The 14,673-nt window shown below is 48.5% G+C and overlaps 1 protein-coding gene across 29 annotated transcripts in view; it reads left to right on the top strand.

Annotated features, from left to right (window-relative positions):
• The window catches only part of clasp1a (cytoplasmic linker associated protein 1a), a 122,267-nt gene that overhangs the window by 44,749 nt on the left and 62,845 nt on the right, over nt 1-14,673 (top strand). For all 29 annotated transcript variants that reach the window (XM_042000760.1, XM_042000757.1, XM_042000751.1 and 26 more), the window contains 2 exons: nt 10,973-11,113; nt 11,197-11,270. In XM_042000760.1, the coding sequence (XP_041856694.1) occupies nt 10,973-11,113; nt 11,197-11,270 (215 nt within the window). The remainder of the gene's footprint in view (nt 1-10,972; nt 11,114-11,196; nt 11,271-14,673) is intronic.

The raw sequence follows: 14,673 nt of genomic DNA, 5'->3' as shown, positions 1-14,673 counted from the left end.
CCTCTTAGAGGGTTTCTGCAGCTGAAAGTCCCAGACCAGACCTGCACTGATGACACAGTCATATACTTACAGAATAAATGTGATTTCATCCAGTTGGTGTTTAACCTGTAAATAGTTTATAAACCATATTTAATGCCTCATGAGATGATTTGGGATCATCAGATTAAACAATCAGTGACAGCTGGTCAGCATTAACAGATGAGCTTTTTTGAAGTAAAACGTCTGCGTTGGTTTATCTTGAGGTGGACCTGTCCTTTTGTTGTTACCCCATTTATAGCAGATCAACACTTACCGCAAACCGAAACCCCAAACACCGGCAGGATTTATCAGCCGAGACGACTGGCCTGCCGACACCAGAGAGCTGGATGCTCCCGCTCAGCCTGCAGGCTCTTCTTTACGGACGGCTTTCTGAGTCCAGCTGACTGCAGCACCCTCCATTCCCCTGCTTTGCTGTTACATAAACAGTGCAGACACGGCAGGTCTGTCCTCACTCTGAGCTCAGCCGGGACCACCGGTCACACCTGTCGGCAGGTGTTTGTAAACACAACCTTCGCTTTCCGGTGCCGTGTGTGTGAAAATGGATTTATTAATAAATCAAAGTGCCTGAAAACTAGAAGCTCTTCCTCCTGGTGCGGGCCTGGAGACTCTGGGAAACAAGTAAACCAGCAGATATTAAATGAGGCTCTCTGATGGGATTGTAAGGAACCCGGCGATGTTTTATTCCATTCAGGACTTTACATGTAACGAAGAGGATTTTAAACGGCATTCTGGACTGAACTGGGAGCCAGCATTGGGAAGCTGTAACAGGTGAAATGTGATGCCTCCTGGAAGAACTAGTCCGCCCTCCAGCAGCAGAGTTCTGGATCAATTGAAAGAAGTGTTTGGACAACCAGCCAAATTATCGTTTGTGTAGTCCAACCTAGATATGAGAGCATGAACCAGTTTTTCAGCATCGGTATGATGCTTATTTGGGCTTATCTGTGGAAGACGGTGGTCCTGACGTTCCTCCAAGCTTTGTCTCAAAGTGGAGGCCAAGGAAACGACATCTACAGAAACAAAACTGCTTGAAATGGATAAAAACTGTCTCAAACTCATTCCTAAAAGTGACATTTAAAATGTTTGTGTGTATTAAAGAATCCATATTTATTAAACATGTGGAGGCCAGTTGTATGCTCAATCCCATCTATCCATCCATCCATCCATTATCTGCCGCTTATCCGGAAGGATGGGGGAAGCTGCCTAAGCAGGGAAACCCAGACTTTCCTCTCCCCGGCCACATTCACCAGCTCATCCGGGGGGGATCCCGAGGCGTTCCCAGGCCAGCCGCAAGATTTAGTCCCTCCAGCGCGTCCTGGGTCTTCCCCGATGGCCTCTTTCCGGTGGGACGTGCCCGGAACACCTCACCAGGGAGGCGTCCAGGAGGCATCCTAACCAGATGCCCGAGCCACCTCACGTGGCTCCTCTCGATGTGGAGGAGCAGCGACTCTACCATGAGCCCCTGCCGGATCACAGAGCTTTTCACGCTATCTCTAAGGGAGAGCCTGTGGAGAAAACTTATTTCCGCTGCTTGTATTTGCGATCTTGTTCTTTTGGTCACTACCCACAGCTGGTGAATCGAGAGCTTTGCCTTTTGGCTCAGCTCCTTCTTCAACACGACAGACCGATGCAGAGTCCGCATCACTGCAGACGCCGCACCGATCCACCTATCGATCTCCCATTCCATCCTTCCCTCACTCGTAAAAAAGACCCCAAGATACGTGAACACCTCCACTTGGGGCATTGCCGGCCCGGAGAAGGCACTCCACCCTTTTCCAGCTGAGGACCATGGTCTCAGATTTGGAGGTGCTGATCATCCCAGCCGCTTCACACTCGGCTGTGAATGGCTCCAGTGAGAGCTGAAGATCAAGGCCCGGTGAAGCCAACAGAACTACATCATCCACAAAGAGCAGAGACCCAATCCTGAGGCCACCAAACCGGATCCCCTCAACCCCTCAGATGCACCTAGAAATTCTGTCCATAAAAGTTATGAACAGAACCGGTGACAATGGGCATCCTTGGCGGAGTCCAGCCCGCACTGGAAACCATTCTGATTTACTGCCGGAAATGCAGACCAAACTCTGACACCGGTCGTACAGGCCCCGGACAGCTCGTACAAGGGGGTCCAGCACTCCACACTCCCGGAGTACCCCCCACAGGAGTCCCCGGGGGACACTGTCAAGTGCTTTCTTCAAGTCCACAAAGCACATGTAGAGTGGTTGAGCAAACTCCCATGCCTCCTCAAAGACCCTGAAGAGGGTGTAGAGCTGATCCACTGTTCCACGACCGGGACGAAAACCACACAAAAGTATTCCCTCCACAGCCTCACAACGTCCCAAGTCGAGGTCAGCAGTCCCCCATCCCCACTGTACACAGTGTTGACGGAGCACTGCTTTCCCCTCCTGAGTCGCCGGATGGTGGACAAGAATCTCCCCGAAGCCGTCCGGAAGTCACTCTCCATGGCCTCTCCAAACTCCTCCCATGGCCGAGTTTTTGCCTAAGCGACCGCCGAAGCCCCGTTCTGCTTAACCTACCAATACCCATCAGCTGCCTCTGGAGTCCCACAGGCCAAAAAGGCCCGATAGGATGACTTCTTCAACTTCACGGCATCCCTTACTGCCGGTGTCCACCAACGAGTTCGGGGGTTACCGCCACGATAGGCACCGACGACCTTACGGCCACAGCTGCGGCTGGCCGCCTCGACAATAGAGGCACGGAACACAGCCCACTCAGACTTAATGTCCCCTGCCTCACCCGGGACATGGTTGAAGCTCTTCCGGAGATGGGAGTTGAAACTCATTCTGACAGGGGACTGTGCCAGACGTTCCCAGCAGACAACACACTTGGGTCTGCCAAGCCTGACTTGCATCCTTCCCCACCATCTGAGCCAACTCACTACCAGGTGTTGATCAGTTGACAGCACCGCCCCTCTCTTCACCCGAGTGTCCAAGACATGAGGCCTCAAGTCTGACAATACGACTACAAAGTCGATCATCGAACTGCGGCCTAAAGTGTCCTGGTGACAAGTGCACATGTGGGCACTCTTATGCCTGAACAAGGTGTCCATTATGGAAAGTCCATGACGAGCATAGAAGTCCAACAACAAAACACCACTGATTCAGATCAGGGGGGCCGTTCCTCCCAATCACGCCCCCCCCCCCCCCCCCCCCAGGTCTCGCTGTCATCTCCCACGTGAGCATTTAAGTCCCCCAGCAGAACGAAGGAGTCCCCGGAAGGAGTGCTCTCCAACACCCCCTCCAAGGACTCCAAAAAGGGTATGTACTCTGAACTGCTGCTTAGTGCATACGCACAAACATTCAGGACCCGTCCCCCCACCTGAAGGCGGAAGGAGGCTACCCTTTCGTCCACCGGGGTAAACCCCAACGTACAGGCGCCAAGTTGGGGGGGCAATAAACATGCCCACACCTGCACGGCGCCTCTCACCGGGAGCAACTCCAGAATGGAAGAGGGTCCAGCCCCTCTCAAGGACAGTGGTTCCAGAGCCCAAGCCGTGTGTCAAGGTGAGTCCAACTATATCTAGCCGGAACCTTGTGCACCAGCTCGGGCTTCTTCCCCGCCAGAGAGGTGACATTCCACGTCCCTAGAGCTAGCTTCTGCAGCCGAGGATTAGTCTCTGGCAGCTGCCCAGCTCACACTGCACCCGACCCCGATGGTCCCTCCTGCAGGTGGTGAGCCCACGGGAGGGGGAGCGGCGGCCATGTCACTCTTTCGGGCTGATCCTGACCAAGCCCCATGGGCAAAGGCCCGGCCAGGCTCCAGAGGGAGGCCCTGGTGACTCACATCCGGGCAAGGGAAACCTGGGTCCATGGTTTGTCGTCATGGTGTCATCATGATCAATCCCACACTTTCTAGATCACCTGCTCCTGTCCTTCCTGGTCATCTACATCCAGAAACAAGCTTGTTGACTATATATGGTAACACAGCTGATGAGAAATCACCTGGTGTCACAGCTCTGTTTAGCAGGAGGACTCAGTGGCTGATTTCAGGCAAAAACAAGTTCATTTAACAGAGTTATTTTACGAAGGCAAGGTCCAAGCAAGGAAGTCCTCAGAAAGACACGAGGACACTTCAGGCAACAGAATGCGAGGACAAGATATTAACATTAAGAGTAGAACAACTCGCACAGCAGGAATGGGCTCCATACAAACAGAACCCAGCAGAACCAAGCAGATCCTAGCAGAACTCCAGCAGAACCCAGCAGAACCTAGCAGATCCCAGTAGAACCAAGCAGATCCTAGCAGAACTCCAGCAGAACCCAGTAGAACCAAGCAGTTCCTAGCAGAACTCCAGCAGAACTGAGCTGATCCCAGCAGAACCCAGTAGAACCAAGCAGTTCCTAGCAGAACTCCAGCAGAACTGAGCTGATCCCAGCAGAACCCAGTAGAACCAAGCAGTTCCTAGCAGAACTCCAGCAGAACTGAGCAGATCTCAGCAGAACTCCAGTAGAACTCCAGCGGGAAAGCTGAAGCCAATCTGAGATTTGACCAATCAGCTCAGCTTTCTAAAAGCCCAGAGTCTGGAACATCTAATGACATCAGGTCTCACCTGTCACAGGTGTGGTTTTGTGAACCCAGTTAAGCTACAAGTGTTTATTTAAATTAACAAAGGATTACTTACAAGCTAATAATTATTTGTACAGGTAAATGTGTGTGGGCGTTGAGAAAGTTTGTGTGTGCAGGTCAGCTGCTTTCTGGCGGTAAATTCCTGCATGGACTCATTCTGATGCTGGAGATGCTGCCAGATCCGTGTTCGGATGGCGGATAGATGAGGGAACCGGAGTCATGTGGAGAATCATGACCTCTGCTGGAGGTTTCCACCGGATGGGGTGGATCAACGAGCGGAGGGAGGTCCTCTGTTCAGCTGGAACGCCGCAGATACGGAGGCATGACTTTGGGTTAATGAGTGAACAGATGAGATACTGTGAGTTTGGGGGGGTCTGTTACAAAGAGGGGACAGAAATGATGGGAGACAAGTGGGCCGGCATCCTAAATGAGGGCCTGTCTTCTGATGCAGCCTGTCAGGATAAATGAGTCCTCTCTGTCTGCCAGTCGGGGTTAAACAGTGTTTTCTAGGCCTCTCTGGAAGCAGGCCAGGCTGATCTACACTGCACCGATTATCTCAACAAGGCTGTGAAAACAGATGATGCTTCAGGGTCTTTCTGAAGAGGGTTGTCGCTCACTGCTGCTTGGACAGAATTAGCTTTGTTTTTGTTTTTCTAAGCTCTTTCTGCTGTATGGAAGCGGAATCCATCCACCGGGACAAGCTCTCTTTTCTAAATCAACAACATTAAACAAAAAACTGGTAAATTAGAATTTTTTCCTTTTTTATCCTGGAAATACTGTGATCTAGATGGACTCTTTAATTCAGATCAGTTAAATGACTGAGTAAGTGTGTGGGGAATCAGCTGCCATGTAGGCGTTGAACAACGACCCCTGTGATTGGTTCTGAACAGAAACCCTTACTAGCACGTCAGGGAGGGTCTGGAAAGTTCATTTTCTACATGAACGTGAACTAGTTCAAAGTTCAGTTCACACATTTTAAAATGAACTAGTTCAGTTCATAATTAAATTTGTTTAACTAAGTTCACAGTTCTTATAATGAACTAGTTCATAGTTCTTTTTCTCAGTATGTTGCTGCGAATTTGGCATTTTCTTGCTGTTCCACCCTTTCAGTCCACGCTTGTAGCAGCTGCAGCTTCCACTCCTGCAGGATAAAACATGAGGAAAACTGGCTTGAATTTTTTACTAAGAATTATTAAACTATCTGAGGTAGGAAACAAAAGATGGACCTCAAAGTGCAAAACATTTGAACATTTATCCTTTGTTGTGAATGTATTTTTTCTGACTTGTTTGTCCAAAGAAAAGTTCTACAACTTGGGTCATAAAAGGGCAACATTCAGTCCAAAAGAAGAAGTAAGAAAAAGAAAGACATGAGACCAAATGTCTGAACCTGTCAGGTTTCTGAAAACTGAGGCTTCCTCGTTCCTCCAAGGCTGCAGGTCTTCAACAACATCCTGCAGAAGGTTTTCCAGCTGGAGATGAAGCCACCGGAGCTGCTGCTGCTGGACGCCGGTGTTTAGTTCTGGCTGGTAGAGGATCTGCTTTAGCACACCAGAAAGAAAACAATAAACAAAAGTCAATCAAATCAGCTGATCTATCAGCTGAAAATCAGGATAAATATCTACATCTATCCAACATTCAGTATTTGCCATGAGTCAGCATTGAGGTATGCTGACTCATGGTCCTCAGAACAAACATGGCTGCCACAACCTGACTGTTCAGAGCTTTTACCCTGAATGAGTCATTTCTTTCACTTTGAATCAACTAAATCTTCCTTTTTCTTTCCTGGTACTGAAACTATAGTTTTTCTTTTCTTAAATCTCTAGTATTTCAGACATTTATCTGGTAAAACATGTTAATCTTTCTGCTCCCAGCTCATCAAACATTTTTGATCCGGTTTGTTTAAGGACAGTCTGAAGCTTGTTCGTGTGTTTGCTGTCCAGCTTGGGATGAGTCTCTGTGTGTAGCTGCTCTTTGCTCTGAGAAAAAGTGACTCAAACCAAATGGTTTCTTTACCTGATGTCTGCTAAGTCATGACATTATTAAGACTTTAGAAAAGGGTAAACTGGTGTGGGTCAAAGACTCAGATCCAAAGCCTGCTTTATTCCAGAGTAAATGTTCTGATTGGTCAGCAGAACAAGACTTTGTCATAATGCTGGTCTGCAGTGGTCTGTCGGTTATGTAACCCACCCCGGGACACATCCAGGTCCAGTCAGGACCCGATCCCCCAGGAAGACCTGGGAAGGAAACCATCAAACCGAAGAAGTGTAGGAACAAACAATGAGGCACAGAAGGAGAGATTTTTAGTTTTTGGAGTCCCTCTCCTCTCGACCCCTCCTCTGGAGCAGAAACATCTTCGTGTGAGAGCTTTGCTTTGTGAGGGAGACGGCTCGTGGTCCCAGCGAGGGAGGAGAAAATCCCCCATGATGTAAATCTCATCTCATCTCAGAGCAGTTTAATGGGTCTGAATCCTGCTGCTGTTCATCTGCTGACACCTGCTGGACACAAACGGTCACACAGCCTCGTCTTCGTGGTAAAATCGCTCTGACCAGGCCACTGAGCCTGCACATGGTTTCCTAAAGGTGATCCAGTTCATATTTCGTTGAGAAATCAGGTGTGAAAATGGACCACAGCCTAAAACTGGACTCACGTTCAAGGCTGTGGTAAAGTCCTGCTCCTGTGAGGGGGCTTCAGAGATCACCCCCGCTGTGTGGACACTTAGACGGTGGTCCGTGCTCTCATCGCCTCACGCCTTGTAACTCTACGTTCCCTCTTGCACCTCAATGCTGCTGAACTTTGTGTTTGGAGTAAAGCTTCGGTCAGAACTCGATCACGTCCACATGCACCACGTCTTTCTACTAGTTCTGCTGAAGCAGAGGTCGTGTATTCGGCACGCTGGTCTGTCTTTCTGCAACAAGACTCAAAGTTCTGGACGGATTTTAATTACATCTTCAGAAAATGTCAGAAATGGAATAAAAGAACAAGCGATTAGATTCTGGGTTGAAAGTCTGCACCACATCTCCACGTTGCTCTCAGCATTTTCTTCTACTTGTGCCTCTGCTGCCTCCAAACATTGCTTTCCTCGGCGTCACCAACGAGCATGTTGTTGCCATGGTTTCCTCTTTGATCAGCAGCCTCTACATATGCAGCGGCCTTCACGTCGTGCTCTGCATGGACCAGCTGGTTTGGGCGAGTTCAGGGCGGGATATCAGAGCTATGGTCACAGTTCAGCAAACCAGACCCTCAATAAATGTCAGAGAGCTGAGGATTGGATGAATAAGATTTATTACAGTAATGAGAACGTTTCCAGGGTTGCAGAATCTGGTTAGTCAGTCCGCTTGCCTGTGAAGGTAGGAGAACAGGGATGAGAACCAGAGCGATCTGAAGGGAATGTTCAAGGTATGATGACCACGTACCAGCAGAGGAGATGGAAGCCAAAAGTGAGAGGGCGTCAATGGGGAACTCCACCGGGGGCTGTTGGGACTGCTGAACCAGAAACAGTGTTAGTATAACCAATCTGTTAAATAGTGCTGGGTTTTCCAATTTGGGCTGAGCCTTCCAAAACGTCCAGATAAATCATCCAATCCATCCAAAGGGGAGCAACAAGTTCTGTAATCCACATCCAATCCTAAAAGACAGTTCAAAAGGTCAGGGTGCCAAAAAATCCACACAAGAATTAGACAGAATTACCAGACTGGGGCAGGCAGGAGCAAAAGCTTCAGGAGGTAACAGTTCTGCAGGCAGGAGATCAGGCTAGAAACATGCTGAAGTAAACACAGACGATCTGGCAATGAGAAGCAGATAAACTCAGGTTTATATAGGACACAGTACAGGTGGAGCACATCAGCAATCAGAGCAAGTGGGAGAATGCCTTCAGGGACGGCTGGGAAATATCAACCCCAGCCTAAGTACCATGACACCGATTCAGGTGCGCACATTTCCAAGTAGTCTGATCTAAAAAGGGGAAATAGCTTGCAGGTGTGTGTGCACGTGGGTTAATAAGTCTGCGAACACTTTTAGTTTACATCCTACGTGTGTTTTCTAAAAGAGACCGAAGGAGTGTGTGGGCTTGTTCGGCTCTTCTCTGCCTTGATTGACAGTTTCAGTACAACGACGCTACAGCAGAGCTGCAGGGCGTGTGGCGGTCAGCTCTGTCTCCCTGAACCTGGAAGGTTGCAGGTTTAAACCTCAGCTGGAGCCTTTCTTTGTGGGTTAGGGTTAGAGTGTGAGCATGAGTGGCTGTTTGTCCGTCCGGGATGGACTGGTGACCTGTCCAGCTCCAGAGTTTCTAAGAAAACTGTTTCTTTATCATGATGGAGGCAAAGCATGGTGACTGTCTCCTACGCTACGCTCGCCTGAAATCAGCTTCATTCATTTTGTATATTATTAGTGCTGTCCAAACATCCTGATGATGGTCTGGTTTGTAAACCTGTCTACTGATTGTTAACCACCCTGAACTGGGTTCTGCTGCAGAACTGATGATGATGATGTTATTATCTTCATCGGGCTGTTGAATAAAAACACGGAGTGTTCAGAGGGGTTTGGTTTAAATAAACAGATGAGCTGTTGTACATCAGCTTTACTCACCGTCTGTTCTTCATGTGACTGAATTAGTGAAGGAGGATGTAAAAGCTGCTGGATGAAATAATCCGACTGTTCTTCGGATCTTGTCTCAGGGGATGAATCTCTCTGTTTCTGTCTGCAGACGTCAACATGTGGACAGGGGTGCGTTCACACTGATAGTCTCATTTCCAGTAAAGATGTGGCTCATTGGACCGTCCCGGAGAGGCCGCCATCACCCTCATGTGTGCTTATTTTTATCTGCATGTTTCTGAGCGGGTGTTTGAAGCTCTCATCTCACGTTGCAGCTCTGATTGGTCCCCTGACTCAGATCAATAACCAGCTGCTCTGTAGGCCCAGTGGTGGAGCTCGACTTTCATGTATGAGAAAAAAACATTCTTCTTATATATTTCTCCACATTTTCATGCTGCTGCTACTTTAAAACCAGCTAGCAGCCTTGCTAGCCTCCTGTCTAGATGAAACTGATCATGCCACGCTAGCTTAGTCAGCGCTAAGGAACATGGATACTGAGCTTCTCTTTGAGCATCGTTATAGTTTCTTTTCATTATACAGGACATTATACGTCACATTCACACACACGTTCACACACTGATGCCGGAAGCTGCCATGCAAGGCGCAACCACGACCCATCAGGAGCAATGTGGGCTTCGGTGTCTTGCTCAGGGACACCTCAACATGACCAGGATCAAACCGGCAAGCCTCAGGCTACAAGACGACCGTTCTACCCACTGAGCCACGGCGCCCATATTTAAAAAAGATTTAGCTGCAGTTGGAGCAGATGCCTGACCTAAATCCTTTTTAAACATTGTTTAGTGAGTTCTGTCTGGCCTTAGTCGGATATTTAGCCAGATCCAGGTCCAGAAATCAGCACCAGGAGCAGCAGATTGATTACTTTGGTCTGATCGTTGTGTCTGCCTCTGATCTCATCTGGTTTTATTGGTGATTTAAGTTTGACTGTAAAACAGATTTTTCTGAGCTGTTGACTTTAATGTGTTACACTTTTTCTGAAGCCAGATATTCCTGACTGCATTTTATTAGAGGTGATGGTAGTGAGGATATATCCGGCGACCTCACAGCAATAAGCCCCGCCTCTTTTTGTCATGAGAGTGTCTACAGTCCAACATCATCATCATCATCACACCCTGTTGGGAGAGTGTGTTAGAAAGCAGAGAGATGCTGAGGAGGCTGATGTGCAAGAAAATCTGCGCTAGTAAGAACGATGCTTTACCTCTCCTCTTCCTCCTCTTCATCACCCTCTCCTCACGCTGCTGTTTCTCTGAGTGCTTTCATCCTCTTCATCTCCTCACCTGTTGCTCTGCTCTCCGTGTTTTTTGCTGAGTCGTGGTGTTAATGGCTGTGTACTGATGACAGCGGTGTTTATAAAATCTGGAACGTCCTGCTTCCATCCTGAGCTGCAGTTTTCTCTGAACATCCTCAGACCGAACGTCGGCTCAGCTGCTGGTGGGCTTCAGGTGCCCCCGGCTAATCCCTCGTGCGAATGGTCACGTTGGCAGGTGACAGGGAGGGGATAGGGAGTGAAGCTGCTAAACCAGATTAGAGTCAGATGGATGGAAAGATGATGGGAAACGTACACACCACCTCCTCCCAGGACAAACAGAGATGACTCGCGCTGACTGAAGATGATGATGATGCATTTAAATGGGAGGATCTGCATCTCTGAGTCTGAATGATGCCTTATTGATCCTGACAGCTTTGCCTCACCCTTCTCCATGATTCACAGCCTTCATCCTCTTCTTCCTCTGTTTGTTTTGCAGATAAGAACTTTGAGGATGAGGACTCTGTGGATGGAGGCAGGTCCTCCTCCTCTTCATCCTCCAAAGCACCCCCTGGTGGAAGGAGGACTGTGATGAGCTCTGTGAGAAGACCCAGCTCTGCTTCCTCCACAAAGTTCCCAGGTTAGACGCCAGGTCACATGACTGATGAAGAGCTCAGACTCTTCCTCCCTGCAGCTGCGTACCTGACTGCTTTTCTCTCTCAGGTAAAGAAGCCGGTGCAGGAGCTGTGGATGAAGAGGATTTCATCAAAGCCTTCGAAGATGTGCCATCGGTCCAGGTTTGTTAACCATTTGCATTTAAAAGCAGAGGAATGTTGTCGGGGGCTTTATGCCCATCAGGGCTCCATTTTTACGAGGAGCACAGTGGCCCCAACTTAAACATTTTAGGAGCACAAACAGATAATTTAGGGGCGCAAACTAAAATCACCTTGCATAGCAAATATTCACATTTCCTCTCATTTTCACTGTATTAGTGATTAAAACTTGAAACGATAAATTCAGAATTACAATGTTTACATTTGACATAACATTAAAAAAACATCTTACTTGTCGCACTAATACAAAACAAGAAGACAGAACTTATCAAATCAGATCAGATATCCACCACATATAAAACAAATTTAGAACCAGTTATAAAACTTCAGATAAAGCTATTAGGATAATAAAGAAAACTATTATGAATCAACTAATAAACTTTCATACGTTGTAATGTCTTACATTACTTTATTTACATTATTTTCAAAAATAATGGAAATTGTCTTTCGAGTGCTGAATATTAGAGTTCCAAGTAGCATTAAAACATGTTTTACAAATATTAGAGAGGACGTTTTATGTTTACGATTTGTTAAGTCAAGGACAAATATGAAAAAAGACGTGTCTCAGTTTTGGGGGTCAAGTTATGGAACGGACTACGTCCTGAGCTGAAATTTTCTGATTTTGATGTTGTTTAAAAAGAGCTTAAAATAAAAAATAATCAATGATTACATGATGATTGTGTGACAAGAATGATTTGTGGATGACTACAAACTCTGTGTTTATTTAAAGAAATAGTTTAAGTTTATAAGTAGTGTGTTGCCCGCCTCTTTCCACACATAAGCCAATCACAGAGGTCGTTCATCCCCGCTCACACACACATTGGCTGTCGTCTTCTTCGTTGGTGTTCGTCTCCTTTTCTCCTATTGAAGTTTGAGTCGGCAAACCAGCAACTAATTTGTTATTACTGAACTACTGGGCTGAAGAGGGGAGCAGAAGTTTGTTAGTGACTAAATTAATTCAATTATAACTACTACAAGAAAAAGACCAACAAATGTATCGGTCGCCATTGTAGAGAAGATGAAAAAATTCACTCGCACTGTCTCACATTTTAGATGCAAAATGCCACCATTTGGTCGCAGTCTGGAGCCCTGCCCCTGGTAGGGTCACCCATGGCAAACAGGTGTCTAGGGTGAGGGACCAGATGAAGGGTGGCTCAAAAGCACCCCTATGAAGACGACAAAGGAAGGACCAGGGTTTCCCTTGCCCGGACGTGGGTCACCGGGGCCCCCCTCTGGAGCCAGGCCTGCAGGGGGGGGAAGGAGCGTTTGGTGGCCGGGCCTTTGCCCATGGGGCTCAGTTGGGCTCATCCCGAAAGGGTGACATGGGCCTCTCCTCCCGTGGGCTCACCACCTGAAGGAGGGGCCATAGGGGTCGGGTACATTGTGAGCTGGGCGGCTGCCAGAGGCGGGGGCCCTGGCGGTCTGATCCTCGGCTGCAGAAACTAGCTCTAGGGACGTGGAATGTCACCTCTCTGGCGGGGAAGGAGCCTGAGCTGGTGCGTGAGGTTGAACAGTTCCGGCTATAGTTGGACTCACCTCGACACACGGCTTGGGCTCTGGAACCACTGTCCTTGAGAGGGGCTGGACCCTCTTCCATTCTGGAGTTGCTCCCGGTGAGAGGCGCGAGCAGGTGTGGGCATGTTTATTGCCCCCCCAACTTGGCGCCTGTACGTTGGGGTTTACCCCGGTGGACGAAAGGGTAGCCTCCCTCCACCTGTTGTCCTGACTGTTGTTTGTGCTTATGCACCAGGCAGCAGTTCAGAGTACCCACCCTTTTTGGAGTCCTTGGAGGGGGTGTTGGAGAGCGCTCCTTCCGGGGACTCCCTCATTCTGCTGGGGGACTTCAATGCTCACATGGGCAATGGCAGCGAGACCTGGAGGGGCGTGATTGGGAGGAATGGCCCTTCTGATCTGAATCAGAGGGGTGTTTTGTTGTTGGACTTCTGTGCTTATCATGGACTGTCCATAACGAACACCTTGTTCAGGCATAAGAGTGTCACGGGCCCGGAGATTGGACTCAATATAACCCAGGGATAGGTAAAGGAGTTTTATTGAACAATGTGAATAAGATGAGACGTGAGATCAGGTCACGCTTGGTCAGCTCCTCTGTAGGGGTAAGAGAACAGGTGTTAGTAGCCAGGAAGTTGGTGGTTATGATGCAGGATAATATGATTCCATGTACCAGGTGTTGTTGTGCGTCCAGTGTGAGGTGTTGAGTGAGCACCAGGCACAGGACCAGAGGAACCTGGCGGGATCCCGCTGGAGTGGGGATTGCAACTGCTGAATAAAGAAGAGGTTAGTAATGATGTCACTGGCGGAGATCAGGGAGTCCGAGTGGAGGAAGGCAGCGGCGGGCGCTTCCATGTTTCTCCATCAGGGCAGAAAAGCCAAGTCCGTGATCCAGAATCCAAATCCTGAGAGCAATCCAGAGGTCAGTAATCCAGGAGGTCTAATCAATAAACAAGGTTAAGTTACCAGTCAGGGAGCGGGCAGAGACGAATATCCAGGTCCAGAAATACAAGGTCAACAGCAGGCAGACAGGCAGGAAAACAAAGGCTGGATACGTGCAGGGAAGAACCAAGACGATCTGGCAGAGAAGAGTTGTCACACACTGGTATTTAAAGCGCATAGCGCAGGTGGAGCGCATCAGTAATCGGAGCTTGTGCTGGAGGGAGAATGCCTTCAGGGACGGCTGGGAAATCTGAACCCCGTTAGATGAATCATGACATAAGAGTGTCCACATGTGCACTTGGCACCAGGACACTCTAGGCCGCAGTTCGATGATCCACTTGGTAATCGTGTCGTCGCATGTTCTGGACACTCGGGTGAAGAGAGGGGCGGAGCTGTCAGCTGATCACCACCTGGTGGTGAGCTGGCTCAGATGGTGGGGGAGGATGCTGGTCAGGCCTGGCAGACCCAAGCGTGTTGTGAGGGTCTGCTGGGAATGTCTGGCTCTCTCTCTCTAAGGGAGAGTCCAGACAACCTAAGGAGGACATTTATATTCATAATCTGCTTCTTTTGGTCACTTCCCAAAGCTGGTGACCATAGGAGCTGTAAATCCAGAGCTTCTCTTTTCAGCTCAGCTCCTTCTTCACCAGGACAGACCGAGTAATGATGGTGGTTTTCTCCATCCACCTCTTCTTTTCTCATTGCATTACATTACAGTCATTTAGCAGACGCTTTTATCCAAAGCGACTTACAATGGTCAGACAGTAGTGATAAGGGTCTTGCCAAAGGACCCAACTGGAAGGTGTTAATATTTGTCCCTTGGGGGAATCGAACATTGGTCTCCTGCATAGAAGACGATGTCCTACCAACTGATTTCAATCAGAACCTCTAGCAAACACGTCCATAAATGACATAAATG

Source organism: Melanotaenia boesemani, chromosome 12, assembly GCF_017639745.1.
Source record: "Melanotaenia boesemani isolate fMelBoe1 chromosome 12, fMelBoe1.pri, whole genome shotgun sequence".
NCBI classification, from domain to species: Eukaryota; Metazoa; Chordata; class Actinopteri; order Atheriniformes; family Melanotaeniidae; genus Melanotaenia; species Melanotaenia boesemani.
The sequence above is the reverse complement of the archived record's forward strand: the minus strand, read 5'-3'. Positions and strand labels throughout refer to the sequence as shown.